This window comes from Pollicipes pollicipes, unplaced genomic scaffold (genome assembly GCF_011947565.3).
Source record: "Pollicipes pollicipes isolate AB1234 unplaced genomic scaffold, Ppol_2.1 Scaffold_7261;HRSCAF=8764_pilon_pilon_pilon, whole genome shotgun sequence".
Classification (NCBI taxonomy): domain Eukaryota; kingdom Metazoa; phylum Arthropoda; class Thecostraca; order Pollicipedomorpha; family Pollicipedidae; genus Pollicipes; species Pollicipes pollicipes.
The window spans coordinates 7,526,203-7,541,506 of NW_023597054.1; the positions used below are offsets into that span (position 1 = coordinate 7,526,203).

General features: G+C 50.4%; 1 protein-coding gene across 1 annotated transcript in view; it reads left to right on the forward strand.

Moving 5' to 3' along the window:
- Positions 1-3,700: 3,700 nt before the first annotated feature.
- The window catches only part of LOC119111771 (polypyrimidine tract-binding protein 1), a gene marked incomplete at its 3' end in the record, with an annotated part of 51,361 nt that continues 39,757 nt past the window's right edge, over positions 3,701-15,304 (forward strand). The window contains 2 exon segments of the mRNA XM_037235592.1: positions 3,701-3,859; positions 12,202-12,291. Coding sequence (XP_037091487.1) covers positions 3,857-3,859; positions 12,202-12,291 — 93 coding nt within the window.

Genomic DNA, 15,304 nt, shown 5'->3' on the forward strand with positions numbered 1-15,304 from the left:
CTAGATTTTAGCACTAGACCGCTTTACTCCTAGTCAAGCATGCCACTTCCCAGATGTTCATCATCAGGTGTTATGCAGCCCTTCCCAGGACTGCATAACACCTGATGACGGCCGGAGAGTTCACTGGTCAAAAAGCCAGGCACCATGCACCCCTTCCCAGGACTGCATGACGCCTGATGACGGCCGGAGAGTTCACTGGTCAAAAAGCCAGGCACCATGCACCCCTTCCCAGGACTGCATGACGCCTGATGACGGCCGGAGAGTTCACTGGTCAAAAAGCCAGGCACCATGCACCCCTTCCCAGGACTGCATAACGCCTGATGACGGCCGGAGAGTTCACTGGCCAAAAAGCCGGGTACCATGCACACCTTCCCAGGACTGCATAACACCTGATGACGGCCGGAGAGTTCACTGGCCAAAAAGTTGCGAGCATACTTACGCACCAGACGAACACTTAAGTACGCATATCCGTGAAAATATTACATAAGTTGTTCAGTACATTAGCGAGAAGCATTAGTCACATGGATAAGACAGTAGTATTAGCCTTATTCCTCGGAAAAAAACGGGAGAATAGAGATATAATTACGTTGATATTTCGGCAACATGCCTTTCTCGAAACAATAGCAAAGGTCCTCAAGTGCCCGAACCATTCAAGGTGCCCTGACGCCAAGCCAAATGTTTCGGGACGTGTCATAATGGACGCTTCAGAGGGCATGAATACCGTGCAGGTGCCAAAATTGGATGACCAACTGAATGCTTCTGCTATTGTTTCGAGAAAGACATGTTGCCGAAGTATCAATCCAGCGATATCGTTAATCTTCTGTTTTTTTTCCGAGGAATAAGGCTAAGACTACTGTCTTATCTGTGAAAACATCCTTGCATCATTTAGAAACATTTTCAAGCCCTCATCTGAGGTCGCTCATTCCGCTTTTGGCCTTCTCCATCGAAATATCTCGCCTCATAGCCATCATGACGTGCAAACTCATGGAAACTACTGCCCTGTGACAGTCTGTCCATCCCTTGGCTAGCCTTGCCGGTTGGATATGCTCGACAAGCCAAATGACACGCCCAGCATATGTAACGTGAATTCGTGCAGCCCGCTATAAAAAAGAGCGTGAGTCTGGCATTCAAAGAGCTGAACTTCGGGGACGTGCACCTGGTGGGACCACACAGCCCATGGGGCGTAGTCCTACATGCCTTAGAATATAACACAGAGCTTCGGAATCGGAGGGGGCACGCTCTCCTCTGGTGTCATTGACCATTGACCATTGACCATTAATATTGATGGCCATGGAAGGTCTACCATTCCAAGGCCTTCGTTAGTCTAATAATAGCGACAAGTGGACATTCATCCTGGTCCAGCTTGGGGCTGAGGAGCTGTGTTGTTCACACCACATGCCATTCACATTCATTTTTCTGGTAGCCGTAGGGCTCACGTGTCGCAGGCGTGTGAGTGGCATTTTTCTGGTAGCCGTAGGGCTCACGTGTCGCAGGCGTGTGAGTGACATTTTTCTGGTAGCCGTAGGGCTCACGTGTCGCAGGCGTGTGAGTGGCATTTGTCTGGTAGCCGTAGGGCTCACGTGTCGCAGGCGTGTGAGTGACATTTTTCTGGTAGCCGTAGGGCTCATGTGTCGCAGGCGTGTGAGTGACATTTTTCTGGTAGCCGTAGGGCTCACGTGTCGCAGGCGTGTGAGTGGCCTATGACCACGATATTGCCATGACTTGTAAAATGGTGCTGTCCTAAAGCTGAAATTTGCTTCATCGAAGATATTTTGTAAATCCCACTTGTTGGTGTGTTGGCACACAATGCAGTCAAATCAGTGCTAGATGATAGGCCCTGTACATTTCAGAGATCACAAAAGATTCGTCAATCATTTAAGTCTTCTTACCATTCAGGATCCGTCGTGCACTGTGTTATGTCTAGCCACAGTCAGTGCTGTTAAACAGCCGGACAGCACCGGCGCCAGGGAGCGAGCCAGCTGGCGGGCCCCGATGCGGCGGTAGCTGCGGGAGGAAGCTGCTGCTGGCTGTCAGACGGTCTGATCGTTGAAGGAGCAGCCCACGCGCGCCACTCGCAACCGATCGGCCACGGCGCTGGCAGCGATCTCACAAAATCTGAGAGGATTTTGTGCTTTAACCAGCGGCCCGACCCAAACCGGTTCAATCTTGCCCAACGCTTTGGAAGGATTACACCTCCGCAGCCCACCACCGTAGAAGGACGACACTTTAAGTAGAAGACAGTCCCATCTTTCAAAAGATACTCAAGAGCCAGCGTTGTGTGATGTGCGATTCGTTTGAAGATGTGATTTCATTTTAGAGCATGCACGGCATGAACAGCTAAAACTAGTGTTATCGCTACCACTACCGCTAGAACCGCTGGAGCTTTGCATGATTCACTCACTTGACTTTTTTTACTTGGGACCAACGTAGCTATGTTCTGTTTTGAATCGTCTATCTCGAAATTCTCAAAGTCGATGAGGGCACATGCTGCATTAGCCGATTCATGTAGAGCTCTCTCGACGGGGCGTGGTCAGGTGGACACCAGACCAGAAATGTGTACCAACACAATTATGCGCTGTTGTCTCAATTGCATTGTTTTGGTGCCACGTCGCCACGGTCTCGGGCTGCCGAACTTCCTCTCACACGTGGAAGCATCCGTTGTGCGGAGATGTGATGTGCACGATATGTGAGAGCATTAGCCAACCCTACTATTGCAGTCGACAGCACGTGGTCAGCCGCATACAAAAGCGTATTTGAATGTCAGTGTGATTGCAATATATTGTCTCACCAGAATCCTTTTCGTCAAAAGTTTGTCACATTTAGCTAGCGCGCTCAGTAACACGCCCGAATATCCGCCGCATAAAGAGCCGCCAGTACATACTTGCGGCTGCAGTGCCATTACGTAGGCGGCGAGGAGGAAGCCTGTGGAATGAGCGGAGTATGTTGCATGGACAAAAACGGACAAACTGCCTCGGCGGATGCTTGAAGCAACTGCGACCAAGGCATTGCGAAATCCGGAAAAACGGCCTGAACATCATGCATGCTAACTTTGAACCTCATAACGACGGTGACGAGTACGTGGCTGTGGGTGGTCTGTCTGATTAACCATGCGGGTGGCCTGGGCCGATATCTGAGGCATATCCAGCGATGTAGTTTGCTATTCGGTTGGAGTTTCAGACCCCACAAAACAATATTCATGAAACCACGCACCTGGTTATGCCGTCATAGAAACAAAACGCACGATGCAGCGATGTCCCACGCGCAAGCTTAGATCAGAGAAACTAGCCTACAGACGAGTGGGTGTTGAGAAGCTGACCTCATTTGGCCTGGGATGACCTAACCTCGGTCACCTACGACTTATGACATGTAAATGTATCGCAAATACCGCCCATACCTGGCCAAAATCGGCGGAATGCGTCTGTGAAGGAAAGAGCATAAGCACCGTTATCCACGCGTGTGTTTTATGGATGGTTTGGTTCATTGCATTACGTTAAATGCTGGTCCAGTTGGGAACGTTGCATTAAATGCTGCGCACCAGGCAACGGACTTCTCGTTGCTTACCTGTCGGCCTGGCCGTCAGCACCTGTTGAGACGGAAATCGATATTGGGAGGCGCTAGCACGCCGACCATGCGCAGTGGCGTAGACTCGCAGGCCGGCGACCGATCAAGCCGGCCGGCGCCCATTCACTCCGTACTGTTCATTGGGGGAGCTCCCGCCTCCGGCATCCGCTGCGTGTCGGGCGGCGTCTCGCGCACCTTTCCTTCTGTCTCTTGAGCGTCGCGACTCGCACCGGTGCCGTCATCTGCCTCGCCTTCGCTCTCCTCTGTCACGCTGGAGGTATCAACCAGTCTGGAAATGGTGAGTCGGCGTGTTCGGCATGCGGCGGTGCGCCGACGACCTGGCGTGGCCGGCTATGCAGTCCCGCCCGGACACGAGTCCGTCTCTGTACCGCCGACCGCGTGTCGCCGTGACCTGATCAATACTGCACGGGCCCACGATGGTCGGCCGCGGCCGACGACCCGCACGGCCAGCTGGTCACGTGACCCGGCTGGGCCGGCGCGTTTTGTCTGCGGCCGCCGCCGCCGGCGGCATGTGCGGCGGTGCCGACGCGCGCCCCGCGGTCCCCGGACAAGACGGTGCGCCTTCCAGCCCCTTCTCAGTCCCGCTGCCGCCCTGATGCGGCGCTGCCGCGATATCGCGCGGGCCGGTGTGTTCGTGCCTGGCCGGTTGAAAGCGCGTCCGTGGCGCTTGTATTGTCTGGAAGTGAGCGTCCACTCCGGCGCTGTCCCCTGCCTGCCCGGCCGTCCACCGCCGCCTTCTCCATTGTATCTGCCCCACCGGGCCGGAACATTCCAGGAGGGGGGGGGGGGGGGGGAGGGGACGGTTTGCCGTGCGGGCAGCGAAATAACAGACTTTACTGTTGTCATTGGACGGGATGCCACTTGGGCTGGGATAAAGCGGACTTTCTGACAGGGGACGACACTGCGGTCACAGAACCCAGAAACCGGCTTTCCGCGGTCATATTGAATAACACTACTTCTGCCCTTCTGACGCCACCCATCGCTTCATGCCGCCCCGTTGTGATGTTTGACGTGGAATGAGCTTAGGTGGGGTGCGTTACGGGACGACCTTGATTCCAGGGAGCTCGTGTTTTCCTTCTCTGGACATTGCCATGTATAGTAGGAGTTGTGCTCAGTCGCTGACATTTGAAACCTTTTCTTAAAGACGCACAGTTAGCACATATTTACATCGAACAACGATGGCAAAGTAAATATGCGTTCATTTATATTTGCACTCTTTATGGTATCAAAACGGATTTTACAATTTGCTATTCACCATTTGCAGAGGATTGTGTTGGCATTGTTCCGAGCTACTGTGCACATCTCTGTACCACATATCGACGAAAATATGTAAGCTGTTAAGCGTAATCGTTGTCCAAATGTTGCGACCGATCAAAAAAACAATTATTCTGCTAAAAGTCGCATTCATTACCGACCATAAAAGACACATTTTATAGACCATTCCCTTATGCGGCATAATTTTCTGCCGACAGTTGTTCATGAATTACTTATTTGGTACAGTGTTGTTAAAGGGAGTATCCCCCTTTTTGTACTTTTCACTTATCAAAGCGGATGTGCGTGATTTGATCGGTACTACCAGTTTTCTCGAAATCCTGAATAGCTCAGAATTTTTATCTAAAGTGGTCGACCATGTGGGAGAAATTTAACTCATTTGGTGCCTTGCTCACCACGATGAAACCAGTACATTTTACTTGCCTTGCTTTTTGCAACGTCTGCGTTCTGTAATGTTTGCCGCACCCTTATGTGTTAAACTGTATGTGTAATAAATGCTACGAAACCTTGAGACACTTCGTTTAGACAAAGTAAATAAGCGAACATGTAGCTGTTATCCAGCGAATTCAACGAAACGTTTTACTATGGCTTTGGGAATGGGTGTTTCACATGATCCGTGTGACTGGTTCAAACTTTAACCAACATGCTCCTCAGTAACAGGCCGTGGCCCGCTGGGCCTATCACGACCGTTCTTTTATTCGCACAAGTAAAGGTGCGCACAGTTGTCATGACGACGGTGGTTGCGACCGCAGTAAAGAAGTGAAGTGATTTGACAAAGCGTTGACAGCGTAATTTGGACTAAGAAATGTTTAAAATTGATGATGGACGCCAAGTGAGTTCAGAAGTCGGCTCGCCCTAAAATCCCAGTCATCATCGTCATCCTTATTATGTCTTGACGGCACTGCAACGGCACTACCCAGTGCTACTACTACACCCAACTACTCCTGACGTTTCACTGAATTATGTTTTTAAAATAAGCTCCAAAGGTGGGACAGTTTCTTGAAGAAGCCCGTAAAGGTTACGGGGGAAGGGGCTGAAAACATAAGTAAAACACGGGATTAAATTGACAACGAATGGTTCAGCAATGTTCGAAATGTGAGATGATTTGAAGAAAGTGGCTTGATCCTCATGATAGCTTCTTGTGCGGACCTAATGTCACTGCTTATCAGCTTTGTACGGCCCTGGTCACGCAGCACCAGATAGCTCCGGTGGAAAATTCCAAAAGCGGTGTCCGGGGGGGCCCCCCTACCAGCGTCGGTGCGATCCCGTGATGGCATGTAGGGTGGTCTCGCTCGCAAAGGTCCCATCCCCCAGAGAAGAAACAGATGTACAACACTAGTCGCATGCCGATCCTGCTCTGACAATCGCTCTTAGCATTCGACCATGTATGATGGTAACTTCGATTGTGCACATGTGGAAAGGCCGCAATAGGTCGATGTGGCCGAGCCACCGGAATGGCCATCGTGGCTTTACAAATGTTATAATCATCTCCTTTTGAAGGGCAGTGTGCGCCGCCACGCCCGTCATGCCGGATTTCCCAACAATGGTTTAGTGTCAGCTGACTATCTTAGACCCACCGTACTGGTCCTGGGCTCTGAGCGCCCACAACGCACAAATGCATGCGTCATACTTGGGTTCAACATAGATAGTCACAGTCAACATAGGTAGCAGAGATGACACCCACTCAGCATCCAATTAAAATATAAGGTGGCGGAAAAGTGTGCACCGATAGGATACGGAAAATAGTCATTCAGGTAACTGATCATTCATTGAACTGTCTATATGGTCATGCCAATGACATTTTCTCCGTCGTTTCTGGCTTACCGCACTGGAGGCACACATCAGCCCCCTGTCAGTGTCGGACTGCTTGGTCAGTTGGAATCTCTCCCACACTGGTAGTTTCCAAAGGGGTGGGGGGGGGGGGGGGTGTCACGCCCATTTAGCCATCGGCATCGCTCGCGCTTCCAGACAGGAGCTGAGCGCTCCGGGGCTTCAGGCAAGCCGACGGAGCGCAGCGGCGGTGCTTCAGCCGTTTTTCCTTCGGCCTGGGAATCAGCCCGCCAGCTTCTCACCGCACTGGGCTGGGGGAAAACGGTTTTGACCGTTTTTAAGGCGGTGACCTGCGAACGGGTGGCCCGGAAACGTCCGGTTGCTGTCAAGAGCATTCACAAGATTATCCCCGCAGGACGTGATGCTGAATTTCACTTTCGGTTTAAAAAATGTTCGCTTACTCCGGTCTCGTCGCAGGCCAGCCACAGGTCACGAGTCAGGTCGACAGGTCACTGATAACACTCTGACCAGTCACCGGAAAGGTTCAGTGTAGCCAGCTGTCATTGCCTCTCCCTCGCCGGGGCGCAGGATCCAACAACAGCACAGCAATGTGACCAACTGCCGAAGCCAGTGGACAGCGAGGGATAGCCTCGTCGCACATGAAGCGAATGTTATGAAAGTGCCGGTACGGAAGGGCTCTGATTTTGACGGGGACGCTCGTCCAAGCGGACCGGACGTGACGCCAATTGGCAACAGAGCTCAGTCAACTGCCGACTCGGATCGCGCTCGCTGAGTGTAGCATCGCGCGTGTGACTGGTGGGGTGAAGAGGGCTTAATGAGGTAAAATGACTTATCGGGGAGCAAATTAATGTCCGTACGTACCAGACCCGAACACTCAGCATTGTAACGGCCGAAACGACTGGCTCGAATTCGCTGCCGACAGAAGCGTGTTCAACTAAGTTTGAGTGCTGGAGATTGTGATGACGTTAGTGATCGGCAAGGCCAAGTCAATTGTGTCAATTAAACCCATAAGATAGAGCGAAAGCCGGACCATTGGTTAACAAAACTAGTAAAGCGAATATTCCCCATTTGAAGGTATTAAAGCAAACACCAGATATGATGAAATAATGGAAAATATTGCTCTAAACAAAACTTCCTTTGTTAAGTAATATGCTGCTTAATACCTCATCATTTGAATACGTCATACAATGTCATTGGCATTGCACGGCATTGATTGAGGGCCATTTCACGGTCGTTACATCTGCAAATTGTGCCCCCGAACCCCTGATGTAAACGGTCGACGATTATCGTTTTCTTGGCCTTGGTCACCATATGATTAATGGAATGACAAGCTTTGTACAACTTCACGGATGCCTGGATGACCTTGAAATAGTCTCCTCGAAATAGCTCGCACATCTTCGCAGACGTGTAGCTTAGAAACTAGGGTTTTTTTATTTTAAGAAGGACAGGGCTGTGAACTCCAACGAATGATCTTCGAGACGACTCAGTTAAAAAAACCCATACCGATATGGAACACTGCCTTTAACTCTCCAAGTTACTAGCGAAACAGAAACTATCGGTACTTCGACCGCTGCGTCTGTGGTATAGCGCAGAGTGAAAAGAGGTAGTCACCAATTATGTAGAAGTGCCAACAAACTCACAGGGACCTGGAAAAGAACAGTGGCGTAGCCAGGATTTCGTCCAGGGAAGGGCGAAATCAAAGGATAAGGAGTCCTTTCAACCAGAGAAGTCTTACTTTGTTGTGATAGGAACCCTATTTGGGACCCGGGGGGCGTTTTTAGGCTTATCATCCCGTTTTGATTGATTGGAGGGGTATGACCCCAAAGGCTTCACGTCCTCACTTGGCTCTAGTCACTCCAAACTGACGAGCTTTCTGAAAAGTTGTTGGACATCGCCTGGTGGGGTCAGCGTGATCTAGCTACCCACTGCCGCCGACGCTGCTCAGCCAGAGTTTAGTGCTCTTTAGGATGAAATGGTCCAAGATTTGTGGTGGCCGGAGCGCATCCAGACATTGCCATTAAAACCAAAGCAATTTTGTGCATGCCAATAATAATTTTATGGACTATTTAGCATGATCAAAAGGAGTAACGAAGTTGTAGCCTTAGGCCATCAACGGGCTGGCACACTGGAATATTTTAATATATAAAAACAGCCCGTTAATGGTCTGTGTCGGCCAGTCTTTGTATCCTGTGATCATTTCTTCACATGAAATGTGATAATTATGCGTCCGATCCTTAGCATTCAAATCACAGTCGCCAAGATCAACTATTCCGGGCGATGTGGTCAGCAAAGAGACGCCCAGATGGCCGCTTACTGCAGCCGCGGCATGAACGCGGCGATGCTTCTAGAGGTACTGCGTCCACTTAAACACTTGCCAGTTGCCTCACATTGCTCAGAACTTTTCACGCACCTGGCCTCAGGCTTAGACCCGAAAGAGCAACACACCCACACGTTTTATAACCGCGCTGTGGCGCAATACGGCGCACATGCTTGACAACATGGCGCAACATGACGTAAACGCCCCGCAGCGTAGCGCAATATGGTGTTAACGCCTTGCACGCCACGTCAAATCGACACGTCTTGTTCTTGACTTGATAGATCAAACTGAGGTCAGGAAAAGTATCGTCATAACATAAAATGAAATTTGCGAACCGTCTGGGCGTCGGAGAGCGCTACCTGATATCCAACAGTGTGCTCGCACTCGCGGCTTATTTTCGGTGCGGATGGATGACAAACAATGGGCGGAACGTCTTGTCTCTTTGCAGGGGCCACGCCCCCTCCCCGGCGTTGAGCTGCTCCATCCCATGTCGGGCTGAGTCTGCAACGTTGAATTTGGCACCCAAAATTCTGTTGTTTTTGCAAACATTAAAACGTCAAATTTGCCCCCAGAGCGACTGAAAACTCGGTTTCACGTGTGCAGCGCTGCACAATACCTGTGCAGTTTGTGTCATATTTTATGCATGCACGACTTTGCATCCCAAAAATATGGCATAAGGTGTTCGGTGAATTATTTTGTAAAAGCTTTGTGTACTTAGATGGTGAAATGCGACGTAAACACCATTCATCAGACAGCTGTGAGTTTGAGCGCGTCTTGCAGTCATTGTGCCTGTCAGGTCCCACATTTGTTGAATCCGTTATACTGTTATGATCTTGTCTGCAACATCAGTCACGCATCGTCTGTGCTGCGCAGGTCTCTGGCCAGGGATATGGACACGCTCTGGGCACACCAGGGCTATGGATGCCGCCAAAAAAGCGCTCGATAGTTTTGTATCATGTGCACCTCAGACAGGTAAAATTAAGTGAATTTCGGCAAATGTCAGGCGTAATAGCGTGGGGCCAGACCCATGCCGTCTTTCATCTGATCAACCAGGCGTGGGGCCCGACCCATGTCGTCTTTCATCTGATCAACCAGACGTGGATCCCGACCCATGCCGTTTTTCATCTGATCAACCAGGCAGCCCATTAAGAATCCATAAGCACACTGATAGCCTATTAAGTTGAAGTTTTAGTTTTGAAGACTTATAATACTTATCACTGAAAACCGTATTTATTTGTTATCCTGTAACATATGAGTCGCACAAACACCTGAATTTGATAAGTTCCTGCTTCCACCTCAACTTTTAACCACCTGCTTATTATAACAAATATCGAAACGGCGTAATATTACAGTGCAGGCATTCAGCCAGCAAGGAAAACGCAAACTCAACTCTGGAGACAAAATTAGAGTTTTGAACACAATTGTGTCCCAGAGTCGCATTCTGGTAAAACTTATTAGGTAGACATTTCATTCATATAGTTGCTTCCCCACATTCAGCGGCATTTTCCTTAAGACGTGTTTAACGCCAACTGAATTCATGCAGTTTTTCGCCCATGTTTCACCACGTGCGCTGCGTTGAAATGCTAAGCACCCTCATAATATATACTGATAAATATCGCGCTAATTGCTATTTGAGAGTCAGTACCTCCCAGTACATTCAAGAGAGGGGTTTCCAAGGAATAAACTAAAATATCCTTGTAAGTATAGGTCATTGTCATCTCCAGCGAAGTATGCTTGTGGCTTCTGACGCCGATTCTGATTGAGGTCGAATTTGAGAGGCAAAAAGCAGTATCCGGAATGCTATGTAAAACATGTTTAAGATTGCTGTTCCTCCCTGCGCGCCTTACCAGCTGATCGCTTCCACGGTTGCAAGTTGGAATGAGAGCAGGAGCGTTCCGGGGTCCCTGGCTGTTTTTGATGAAATTTCAGATAAGCGTCACACTGCAGAATGCCTCCGTTGGTATAGCAACCCAGTCGCACGCAAGAAGGTAGTGTCATTTGATGCACGTTTCGAAGGCATGGTCAGGTGTGCGATATTTTGGTCGCATCAGCATGCACAACATAACCCATTGATATTTCTTTCGGCGCAGCAAAATCGCGCTTTATACCAACACATCGCATAACATCCCACAGTGAATGTATTACCGGTGTGGCGGTCGTTCGCTAGCAAGCCAGCCATCGTTTAGAAGTGGAAAAAACGCGTGCATTGGCTGCATGCCAGGACAGACAATTCACTGCAAACATGGAATATTGTGTGGATGTGAGGGTGCTGCGGCGGCCCTCTTTGCCTGCCACTGATGGAGGGCGTGCAGAGCTGCCAGTAGTCCAGTGCGGGTCGCCGTCGAGGGGTTGACAGCCGGTCCCACCTGCGGGTCGGCTTCCGCCACAATTTGCCAACTGTATGCGCCGCCGCTGCCCGCTCTCGCGTTCCGCCCGCATGTGATATGCGAGCCTGGTTTTCGTGTTATGCGTCCCCCCCCCCTCAGCTAGGGTGTTGGTTTCACACGTCTCCTCTCCCTTTTCCTTGTGCTTCGCCTTTGCCCCTGTTTCCTTCCCTTTACTGCGTTGGGCAAGCCAGTCGGTCCCCTTCCTGTTTCCCGTATCGCACATCTGTCTGTCCTCCCTACTTCCTCACGTTTCGCGTTTGTCTGCCTCCCCTTCCCGCTATTTCGCACGGTTGTCAACCCCATCCAGTCCGTCTCCCTAATGTTTCGCGCGTCTGTCCGTCCCCTTCCTTTCCCGCATATTGCTCGCACACACGTCTGTCCCCTCCCTTTCTCCCGTCTGTCTGTTCGTCCCCTTTCTTTCCCGTATATTGCTCGCACACACGTCCGTCTCCTCCCATTCTCCCGTCTGTCTGTCTGTCCCCTTCCTTTCCCGTATATTGCTCTCACGCACGTCTATCTCCCCCTTTTCTCCCGCTGTGCATGTCTGTCTGTTTCTCCCTTTCCTTTCCCTGTGTTTTGCAAGTTCGTCGGCCCCCTTTCACCTGCGTCCTGGGAAGGGGAAATCAGTTCAAATAATTAGGCATGGAAAATAACTTGCAATCTAACGATCGGGCTGTTACTTAGTTTTGACCGCGCCAGGTGAGAGACCAGCCTGCCTTTATCGGTATGGTGTCTTGCTGATTTCGGCGTCGGCGTTGGGTTGTAAGCCTCAGGAGGGCGGCCAGCAGCCCTGGGCTGCGCTCGCCGCTATGGCCGCCGCCGCTGACGCCGCCCGTCCGGCCCTGCTTGCAGAGAGGGTCGGAGGAGATGATGACCACCGATGGCGCCGTCTCCACCAACGGCGCCGTCACGCTCACCGACAACAACAACGATGCCAAGAAGGTGAGTCTGGTTCGGGCGAGACTGCTGAATCGAGTCACCCGGGGTAAGGGCAGATCGGGCAGTGAATCACACCGTGGAAGGGCAGATCGGCAGCCGAATCACACGGCGTGATGGCAGATCGGGCAGTGAATCACGCTGTGCGAGGGCAGGCCGGCAGCCGGATCACGCGGCGTGAGGGCAGATCGGCAGCCGAGTCGCGCGGCGTGAGGGCAGATCGGGCAGTGAATCACGCCGTGGAAGGGCAGATCGACAGCCGAGTCACGCGGCGTGAGGGCAGGTCGGTAGTCGAGTCACGCGGCGTGAAGGCAGGTCAGCAGTCGAGTCACGTGGCGTGAGGGCAGATCGGTCACCAAGTCCCACGCTCTCGAGATCGTAGTCAAGTCAGTCAACATTCACACAGTGCGATAGTAGACTGGCTGTCGAGTCACCAGACATGCAAGCCACATTTTGCAAGCCTCACTTTTTCGGACGTTTGCGTTCCGACGTGTACTGAGTCAAAATGTTTGCGTAATTCATGCCACGAAAGCTTGAAGCATTATGCTCAGACAGGAGGAATCTGCGAACATGAAGTTATTTTCCCGTGAATTCAGCGAAACGCTATATTGTGGCTTTGATCGCTCCCCAGTTTATATACACTATGACGTTTACCACAGTGACTCTATACGAGGCGCGCTTGGGCTCTGGGAATGGCTGTATCCAAACCCCGCACTGCTGCATTCTGGGTAGCGATGCTGTGACGTCTTCATGGGACCAAGTCATATGGCACTAACGCTATGGCGGCGTTCTTTGCAGGCTGGTTTAAACACACATATGTCCAAAAACCGAATCGTTGTCTGCCTAGTGCATTCAATGCAATATTTTAAGCTGGAAAATAGCGTTGGTTAGCAACAGAGACACAAAATCATTGCTGAAATGCGATTCCAGCCTGCCCTGACAGACAGATGGGGTTACCCATTAACCAGTGATTCGCCCCGAAGAGCTCTGGCCTTAGAAAAGCGCTTAGAGTGCTTAGAAACAGCATGTGTAAAAGAGTGCAACATGCCACAGCAACATATAGTGGAAATGAGACGCGCCCCAGGACGCGCATTGAGAAGTTGGAATGCACATCCTGCAGCCTTAGTGGGAGCGTTGTCAGGGTGGATGCAGGGTTGGTCTGCCCGTATGGGGTTACTGAGTGATGAAATCCAGGGGCTTAGATACAGCACGTTCAAGATAGCATTATTTTTTTCATTGTAAAATAGACCGATTTCTGGCAAGTTTTGCACTTTATGCGAGTCAAAGAGTCGAGGCCCATGTCTCAGTTCAGAAAAAGTCTAGGAGGGATATGTTAGCGTGGTGAGGGTGTTATTTTCTGCGCAACATTTTTATCTGTCCTATCCATCATTATAGATCCGCAAGTTAACCAGCACCTAGGAAGATCACAGCACAGCAACAGTAAAATTCTTGGCACCTACCTTCCTCACATAACCTTATTTTCACATTTCCACTCCATGTAGGTACTGCAGTGTAAAAATAGATTGGATATTCACGCGCGTTCGCCCCAACGAATATGGCACGAGTGCTACAACTAGAAAACGTGGTTTAGTAGGGTTTGTTTTTACGGTCAGATCCTGGTATAGAGTTGTCTTTAGAAGGGCTGGAATGCAAAATTATTATATCTATTCATATGATATTAAAATGAAGGTGTAGAGCAGTGTTTCCATCCAGTTCAATGGCGAAATCACCGATTTTCATCACGTGACTAGTGTCTTCTGACCTTTTCGTAGTATCAACCAAAAATCACATTTCACGCTACCAAACTTTAGTCCATGGTGACATCACGTCTGTGTAGCCTTCTCCAGTAGCCTTGGCTGTATCACATCTTCCACGTGACGCTCTGGTTTAAACTTCAACGAATGTGCTCCTCGGTAACAAGTCCTTGCCCACTGGGCCAATCTCAAACGTTCTTTTATTCACACCAGCAGGGGTGCCCACGATGATTTTCACGACAACGGTGGTCGCGGATACAGGGAAGAAGTGTAGTGCTGCTGCGAAGCGTCGACAGCGTAATTCGGACTCGAAAATAATTAGAATTGATACTGGACGGAAAGTGAGTTCAGAAGTCGGCTCGCCCTAAAACCCCAATCATCATCATCATCCTTATTGTGTCTTGACGGTGCTGCAGCAGCACTACCCAGTGCTACTATTAAACCCAACTATTCCTGACGTTTCACTTAAGTGTGTTTTTGGGAGTACTGACGGCGTAATTTGGACTCGAAGATGCTTAAAATTGATATCCGTATTATGTCTTGACCGTGCTGCAGTGACACTAACTGGTGCTGTTATTAGAATAACTAGTCCCGAGGTTTCGAGAGCATGTTTTTGAAACATGCCCCAAAGGTGGAACACTTCCTTAAATGCACCGGGATTATCTGTACAAACGGCTCTGGCTATGTGCTGCGTCATCACACATCAGCAGTTGCGCTGACATAGGGTAGACGTCATCCCCAGCCTCAGTTGATCTGTCGAGCGCTTTTGTCAGCTTGCGTCACCCTGTGCGCTTGAAAAGCACTGGTGGTGCGGTATCGACCCCACGCGTTACGCGATAAATGCGTTATTTTCAGTTTCAACAACTCCCGCAAATCTTAAACTGAGCCGTCCGATTAGTGACAGGATGTTAAAAACATCACTCTTGTATTGAGAGTTGAAGGAGCTCAGCTGGTGGTCTGTAAATAACGTCATTGTATTTTGCGCGGCGACTTCATGCTCAATGCAACGTCCAATGTAATGTCCATTGCTACATATAGTGTTTCACCGCCCTTCATCGCCCTCCCCTCCCCCCCCCCCCCCCCCTTCGGTGTCCGACTTTCTCTCTACGCCGAAATCAGAAATGAGCCTGGGCCAGAGACAAACCAGAGCCAAAGGGAACGCAGTGAGCCATCTTGCAGTCTGAGCAGAGCTTATCTGGTCGAGCGTTCTGCGCGACACCGAGCCACTACCGTCTGAAACAGCCCAGGGAGTCCACCTAAATCCC